General features: G+C 38.9%; 1 protein-coding gene across 1 annotated transcript in view; it reads right to left on the bottom strand.

Moving 5' to 3' along the window:
- Positions 1-9057, bottom strand: part of LRP1B (low density lipoprotein receptor-related protein 1B) — a 1756854-nt gene that overhangs the window by 602257 nt on the left and 1145540 nt on the right. Inside the window, exons 26-27 of the mRNA XM_014548045.1 lie at positions 3539-3703; positions 2972-3216 (exon numbers count right to left, since the gene is read on the bottom strand). Of these exons, the coding sequence (XP_014403531.1) occupies positions 2972-3216; positions 3539-3703 (410 nt within the window). The remainder of the gene's footprint in view (positions 1-2971; positions 3217-3538; positions 3704-9057) is intronic.

Below are 9057 nucleotides of genomic sequence, written 5' to 3'. Positions count from 1 at the left end.
CCGGGACCCTATGACTATTGGAGAGCAGGAAAGTGCCGCTGGGCCCTGGGTCGCTGTGGTGATCCGGCCATCGGTAAGTAGAAAAGTGCGGCCTGTAGGCAGCCCCCAGCTGCGCCTGATCCGGGAGCAGGAAAGCAAGCCCAGCCTGCGGGCAGCCCCAAACTTTGCCTGCTCCCCAGTTGCCATGGTGATCTGGGAGCAGGAAAGCCAGCCTGGCCTGAGGGCAGCTCCCAGCTGGGCCTGATCCGGGAGCAGGAAAGCAAGCCCGGCCTGTGGGCAGCCCCCAGCTGCACCTTCCCCCTGGTCGCCATGAGGATCCGGGAGCAGGAAAGCAAGCCTGGCCTGCGGGCAGCCCCCAACTTTCCCCGCTCCCCGGTCGCCATGGTGATCCGGGAGCAGGAAAGCCCGGCTTGCAAGCAGCACCCCCATCCTGGCCATAGCTCAAGGAAGAGTACAACATGCAGTGGAGGCCAGGAGCCTGAGAGATCAACACAGAGGGGCTCCTGCTTCAAGCCTCCATGGTGTGGCTGGGGGAAGGCCCCCGGCAGACACACACACACACACACACACAGTGCCTGCTCTGAGCCTCCAATGTGGCTGGGGACAGACCCCCAGTGGGGTCTCACATACACTCACACACACAGCAACTGCTTCGAGCCTATGTGGCACGGCTGGGGGCAGGCCCCAGCAAACACACACACACACACACACACACACACACACACACACACACACGGGACGCCTGCTCCGAGCCTCTGCTGCCAGACTGTGGCCATCAGTAGGACATCCACTGAGGGCTCCCGCTGGGCTGAGGGAACCCCACACCCCAGTGCACGAATTTCGTGCACCGGGCCTCCAGTATATATATAAAAGCCTAAGTGACTGAACAATGGAATGACCAAACAACCGGTTGCTATGACACGCACTGACCACCAGGGGGAAGACAATCAATGCAGGAGCTGCCCCCTGGTAGTCAGTGCACACCCACAGCCAACCTCTAGTGGCTGGCCAACCTCCTGTGGTTCCTCCCCACAACCAGCCAGTCCCCCCATCAGCCCCAATCATCTGGCTGGCCAACCTCCCGCAGTCCCTCCCCCCAGCCACACCTCTCCATCTGCCCTGATCACCAGCCTGGCCGAGGTTCCCACCAGTGCACAAATTCGTACACCTGGCCTCTAGTATGTGCATATTTTGCCTTCATAAAAATAAAAACTGATCCTATCTTGTAAGTGTTTGTACTCCACATACTGGTGGTTTATTACTAGGTTCTCCTCCACGCTGAAGTGAGTTTATAAAGAAGAATATCTTTTTTCATTTTACCAGTGGCCCATTGCTGGTCAGACTCATTATTTCTTGACTATTTTCAATTTAGTTAAATCCAATATATTTATGGAATGCCTCTTAAGTACAATAATGATAATCTTTATTTTCTCTGTGATATCCTCATACTTTGCAGGTTTGTAGGATGAAAGGAGTACAGGAGTTAAGGGTGATAAGGAAGGATTAAATGACTGCTCACATATTCCAGGGTATGTAGAAGCTCCCATGGGACAAAGAAGGATCAATTATAAATGAAAATTGAAACGGAGAAATTGAAAGTATCTGGGAGGAGACCTAGATTCAATCAGACTACATCAGAGATATGGCACAGGAAATTTTATAGATGAGGACATTTTGATGGGAGAAATAGTATCAAGGGAGAATCAAGGCAAGTACCCAAGAATGATGAAGGATAACCATGGAATTTATGGACCATAGAGGTGGGTATTTTTAGTTAAGTCTAGCAGGAGATAATATAACATGAATTCAAATAAGGCTTGAAGTGTGGTCCATAAGACAGAAATACCAGTGAAGTGGAAGATCTGCTTAATCTACACTGAAAGAGGGAGAAAGGAGAAAATGCACCCTCTAAAGGAAAGAGCTCGTCAACTAAGAATCCTATGTCTCACATAAAAATATGCTAATGAAAAGAGAACATTATTTGCACTGGAATAAGTTTTCTGTAAGTTATGACACATATCATAATGGGGAAGCATCAGGCAAGAGGTATAAAAATATGAACTGAAGTTACACCAAATGGCTATGGCATCCCAGAAAAGAGCGAGAGCGAGAGAGAGAGAGAAGAAAAAGAAATGTGAGACAGATTTATGATCGAAGATGAAGTGGAGGAAATAAAATCACAAAACCAATATGAAGATTACTATCGCACCAAAATGTGGAATACATGGGGCGAGGTAGCAGACATATTCATGTGACCCCAGTTCTCTTAAAATGGATAAACTCAAGCAGGTGATTTATCCTTTCTCTTACTTACACCCTTCTTTCTTCTCCCAATATACTACACAGTGACTGCTTGAGGGCTAACCTAAGTGTGTCCTGGGTGTTTTCCTCTAATTTACTAATTATCCTTAGGTAAGAGATTCAAACTCCCCAAAGTATCTTTTATTGAGGCAATAGCAATGACTAAAAATGCGGGGATTTGGTGTAAAACCCTTAATTTCTTATTTATTTGTTCATTTATTTATTACATTGATCAGGGTGACACTGGTCAACATGAACATATAGGTTTCAGGTGTGGGTTTCTATGTTAGAAGATCTGTATATTGCACCATGTGTCCACTACCCAGGGTCACATCTTCTCCTGTCACCTTATATTAGGACTCCCTTCTCCCACCATCCCCTTCCCTCTGGCAGCTACCATGCTGTTGTTTTTGTTCATGAGTTTCAGGTTTATGAATGAAATCATATGTAAAACCCTTAATTTCTAAGATTTCTCTATATCTATGTGAAATAAATAAAAAGGGAAAGAAAAAATCCTGAACTAATAAAATAAAGGCTTGAACCACTCTCATCATACAATATACATAAGATATTAGTAACTGTTAAATTACAAAAGCTGTTTTACAGTTCAAATATTATATGATGGAGGTGAAAATACTTTCTGGGTGGTTAATTCATAACAATCACTTACCTTGTGGCTGACGACTAGGATGGTATATCTGAAGGTCAAATGGCTGTGCACTGGTTTTCTGAATCACACTGACATTCTGCCCTGTCCACTTATTGGCTTTGGACAAGGTGTTGGTCCTCCAGTCAGTCCAATAGACCTCACTCCCATACAGAGACACAGCAAAGGGATGAGAAAGGTATTCGTGACCACGGATGATTTCTATCATTCCTGTTCCATCATAGAGGGCTGAATAAATAGCATCTGACCTACAGAAAGGTAAATACTTCAGTAGTTTATCAAAATTCACTCAAATAGTATAGTGATGTGATTTTATTTTTTAGATAAATGATGAAAATATTTTTGTGAGCCTGTATCTAATTTGTGCCAGGAAAAAAAAGCCATCATAACAAAAACAAACAAAAGCCACCAATTGCCAGAAAATCATCGTTATAATAAAACCAAACAAAAATCACCACCTATTTCAATGTTGTGTATACATCATGCATGAATATTAGAAAACGTTTTGGATATGTAAATATTATCTGAGGAAGGTAACAGAAAATACAGAACAAAGATTCTTTTTTAAACCTGGCATCTGTCCAAACTATCCTTTTTTCAAAGTGGTCCACAGTTAGTCCATTAGGCCACGCCCCAGTTTTCATGTCTTTGTAGATGGTTTTTCTCCCAGCACCACTCATCGAGGCAGATTCAATGCGAGGAAAATTGGCATCCCAATCCGTCCAGAAGAGAATTCTGAAGAAGAAGAGAATGCTATTGTTTCAGTCGTTCATTTCACAAATACTTATTTAAAGCCTACTATATAAGCACTGGCTAGGTAAACGGACACAAGAGGAAAATGATGCATTGTCTACCCTCCTGGGGTTTAGAGTCCAGTGGAGGAGACAGACTAAATAAACACACGAATACATAAATATGTGATTACAGCTTCTAAATATTTTAAAGAAAGTTTGTTATTAGAACAGCAAGTGAATAACCTACTTAGAGACGGCGGTCAAGGAAAAATGCACTTAGAGGAGGTGATAGTCACACAGAAAGATGAGGAGGGCAGGACAAGAGCATGCCAAGGAAAATAAACAGCAGATATAAAGGCAGTAATGGGGGAGAGGGGTGTGGTCAACTTGAACAGAAATAAGGCCAATGTATCAGAAATATGGTGAGTGAGGAGCAAAGGAAAAGAATATAAAGTTGAGGGTGATTTTATGTGTCTTGTGCATTAAGACAATTATTTGGAATTTTATTGAAAGGGAATATGAAGCACAATTAGGCAGAGAGAAACATGATATTATATATAAATGGATTATAGTGAGACAAGGGTTTGCTATGTCAGGTGGTTATTACAAAAGATTAGTCAAAGATGATAGTGGTTTGGATGGAGTATGGTGGTAACATGATGAAAAAATAAGTGGATTCAAAACACATTTTGAAGGTAGAATTGCCAGGCCTAGCTGATGATTGAATGTAGGATCTGAGGTGAGAATGGACTCAAAGGTTTTTCTTGTTTTCGCAAACTCAGAGTGAGAATAGGGAGAGGGCATGCAAGAAATCCATTGAGTGATATGGGGAAAATGATGAGAAACAGATTTTAAGAGCTGGTAACTGAGTGTGGGTGGTGTGGATAGCAATCACAAATTTAGTTTTGATTTTTTTGGTGGTGAGATTTAAAGGCAACAAGAAAGACATGTCCAGGAATCTGTATGATATGTCAGGGAGAATGTCAGAGAAGAAGTCATGAGTGTGGAAGTCATCAGCTTGGAGATGATATTTAGATTCATACAATTGGAAAAGATCATATAACAGAGGATCTAAAAGAAAAAGAGATAGAAATCATATACATTGATATATACAAATATGCGATTGTTACAATACACGTTTTTTTTTTAATATATTTTATTGATTTTTTACAGAGAGGAAGGGAGAGAGATAGAGAGTTAGAAACATTGATGAGAGAGAAACATCGATTAGCTGCCTCCTGCACATCTCCTACTGGGATGTGCCCGCAACCCAGGTACATGCCCTTGACCGGAATCGAACCCGGGACCTTTCAGTCCGCAGGCCGACGCACTATCCACTGAGCCAAACCGGTTTCGGCTACAATTCACGTTTTTAAGTTAAAGACCATTACTTTTTGTTTAACCAAATACTAAGTGTAACTCTAGAAATTCATGGTACAGAAACAGTTCCACACAATAGGCATTCAGTGCTATGTATCATAGATTTTATTTTTAAAGCTATCACGTAATGGATGGTTTATGTTTAACTGACAGTGGCCTAAACTGCTTATGCATGTTTCTATAGTTTTTATATAACATGGGTACATAGCAGTTCCACAATCATTACAACAGCTAATATTGTTTTGAGAGCTTACTACATGCTACCTACTATTTTTAGCTTTATAGAGATTATCTCATTTCCTTGACCCTGAGGCTATGGCTAGTTATCAGTGTTTTACAGATGAGAAAACAAGCTTAGAGAAGTTAAATTACTTGATCAGGGTTACATAGCTAGCAAGTGGCAGATGGAGATTGGGAACTAGACAGCCTAATTTATATCCTTATTATATATTTTATATATAAATCAATAATCATATATATATATATATATATGAGAATCATTGATTGGCTGCCTCTTGCATGCCCTACATTGGGGATTGGGCCCGAAACCCAGGGATGTGCCCTTACTGGGAACTGTGACCTCCTGGTTCATAGGTCATCGCTCAACCACTGAGCCATGCTGGCCGGGCTATGTTCTTAGGCTTTTAATATCTAACTCGTTAATGCCATTAAATAAAATAACAAAGGGAAAGCATCTAGTGCAGGGTCAGAGCATGGCTAGTTGCTTTCTCTACTTTGGTAGTAGAGTCCAATGTGTAGCAGGGAGATTTGGTAAAGGAGGACACAAAAGACCAGAGGCAAACTGACAGTCCAGTAAATTTTCTTATTATTAGTTCTGAACACATTTTGGTGAGAAGTGGTAAAATTATTGGTAAGAAAATTTGTTATAATTGCACACATTTGCTATTTTTCAATACTTCCATTGTTTTAATTGATCCTTATTTGATAGATTACCTTGAAAAATAAAACAATACTCTGGAACAAAATTTAGAATCCAATTAAACCCATCTTCTTATTAAAAAGTTATGATGCCTATATAAGGAAATGTTGAGTGATATAAAACTATTCATTTTGCCTTCAATTTCTGAGAAACATTTGGTCTCTTTTAGAATATAAGAATTGCAAATTTGAAATGATTAGAGGGCAATTCAAAATGTTATATAATCAATTTAGTAAGTATATGTGCTAAAAGAGTGTGGTGAACAGCGAAGGAAGATATGGACCTTGACAGGAATGGAAGTTCAAGAAATGTCATTAAATGATGTGTCAATGCTGAATTATGGCAATGTATATGTTTTTCGGTCAGACCAACTTGCAATCAAGGTTGGGATCTGTCACACCAGCATAATTAATCTCAGACTCCATCATCTCTTCTGTAAATGATAAAGTATAACAGTCACAATTGTTGGGATCATTTCATGAGGTGATGGATGTAAAAAATTTATTGAACAAGATGGCTAGCACATAGAAAATAGTTGTGTTTGTACAAGCAAAAACATGTACATATTCATAGAGAATATTTAAAAGATAAAACTTCATTCTCTCCAAACTGTTAAAGAAATGAGGAGAGAATTTTAAGTAATGCTAATGTCAAAATTTAAGTGTTACAGTAGCATGTAAATGACTAGATTCACTTTATAAAGTAACCATGAGTCAAAGCCATGAGAAAAGAATTCAGAGGAGTAGGTCACAAGATTTGGTGTATATCATAGCATGAATCTCAAATAATGAGTTTATATATATTTTTAATAAATTTAGGTTCATGGGTAGCTTTAGGAGGTTCCACAACCCTGGTGGTGGGACCATATGCACAAAACAACATCCAAATTATTCATTGTTTAACCGCCAAATATTTGAATAAATTAATTAAACTGCTGTGAAATAAATGTAAATATTATTATACCAGGACAATGTATTTATATTGAAGTTTTGTGAAGGAGTTTATTATGCAATTCCTTTTAATTGGTGTATTTGAACATTTTTATAATAAAGATTTAAAAGTGAGAATAACTAAAAATTAAATACATAGATAATTTTTTTAAAATGTAATAGAGGACATTTATAAAATCTTCCTGTTGGGAATTTTATTTCTGAAAAGACTAATGTTTAAAGATAGAATCATTTTGTGTGAAAAAATACTAATCTAGAAATATAAGCATAAACTAACTTATAAGCAACATATATACAGAGAAAAATAGATATATAAATATAGGTAGATACATAAAATATGTTTCCAGTTAAAATGGAAGAAAAGTTAATTAATATGAAGCTGGTAGGCTATTTAATTAAGTAGTTGAAAGTTTTATCTTAAAAACAATGAATATAAAATGAATTATATGTTTCTCTGCAAATTTACTTTTCCATGCACACATCTTTTCAGTGACACAAGTTGTTATTTATTATCTTTCCTTTAAACTTGGTATTCAAAAAATAATATTTAAAATAAAAACAAGAGCAATATAGCACCAATCAAATTTATGGTGATATCTTGATAAACAAGGTAAAGTAGAGAGACTTTGCAAATTTGAAAAATAATAGTGAAAATAATCCCTAAAACAAGCACAGTGAATTTGAGAGTCATAGGTACTCTGCGTACCTGTGAATAAGCCACCACCAGATCTAGACAAATGGAGATCCAGTGTCTCCCTTGTAACTTTCTACCTGAAAAAAGTCTGCCTTATGTGGGTGTGGCAACTCCAACACACGTATCAGCAGCCCTGCAAATCTGCGTGCTCTGTGTGTAACTTTACCAAAAAAAGGCACTGTAGTCTTGTAAACAGATGTTTCCAGTGGACTAAAGAAAATATGGTTTGGGACAATTTTCAGCACTCTAAAATGAGTGAGCCCTTCATTTTTTTACTAAATATAGCTACATTAAATTGTTCTCCTGTAGTGGTCACTATGACACTAATCTTTCATCAATTCAAGTGGGAAATTTCCAACACTTTTTATAAAATAACATGTTCTAGAATTAGTTCCCCTAAAATTATTCTTAATCTTGCCATATGTCAGTTTACAATCAATTTAAAAAGTTGATTTCAAGGATCATTGTTTCATAAAATTCTAGGCACTCTTGTGTATATTCTACAGAGTGGTATTTCCAGAGAATATTTTTTCCATATTAGTTTCTTTTTATTGTTAAAATGTATCAGCATTTCAATGATCGCACTATTTCTTCACATATACAAAGACTGAATATCCTTTTATACAGGACATATGGAAATGTTGAGCCACATTGCTTTTAAAAAAGAGAATACAGTCTACTGACTCTACAGTTCCTGCATTCATGGGTTAGTCTGTATCAGAATTAAATTAGGCCAATAGACCATGAACAAATTGTACCATCACAGGCATGAAAAGGCCATTATCATCTATCAAGCTGCAGAAGGTGAAAATAAATGATCTTGGCAAAAAAGGAGGTTACTTATCTATACTGTAGGTCTACTTAAACCAATGATGCTTTTATTAGCTTTAAGAACACTCCCAGATAAAATTAAAATTTTATTTAGATGTCTTATTAATCTTCACAATTATTATATCTGCTTTCAGCAATTGCAATTGTTATAGTAGAGTCCAGTTATTCTGACAAAGGAAAACTAAATGCCAGAGGTGGAGCAGGAAGACGCAAGAAGAAGGGCAACGGAAGTTTGAGCACTGAAGTGAGTGCTGCTTGATGTATTCTGAAGTCCCTGGTGCTTATCTATACTAATAAAAGGGTAATATGCTAATTAGATCAGGAGACCTTCTGGGAGACTTTCTGGACATCCTTCCGAACAAAGCCATTGTGGTGGGGCCAAGGCGGTGGGGGGGCAGTTAGGGGTGATGAGGCCGGCAAGGGGGCAGTTGGGGGTGATCAGGCAGGCATGGGGGACAGTTGGGGGCAATCAGGCTGGCAGGGGGTTGTGGGAAACTGTTTATTGCCTTCACTATCTGATAAGCGTAGACAGAGAACCCCCCCCCCCCCCAGGGCGGGGG

This window comes from Myotis brandtii, unplaced genomic scaffold (genome assembly GCF_000412655.1).
Source record: "Myotis brandtii unplaced genomic scaffold, ASM41265v1 scaffold493, whole genome shotgun sequence".
Taxonomy (NCBI): Eukaryota; Metazoa; Chordata; class Mammalia; order Chiroptera; family Vespertilionidae; genus Myotis; species Myotis brandtii.
Note: the sequence above shows the minus strand (reverse complement) of the source record. Positions and strands in the feature narration are given on the sequence as shown.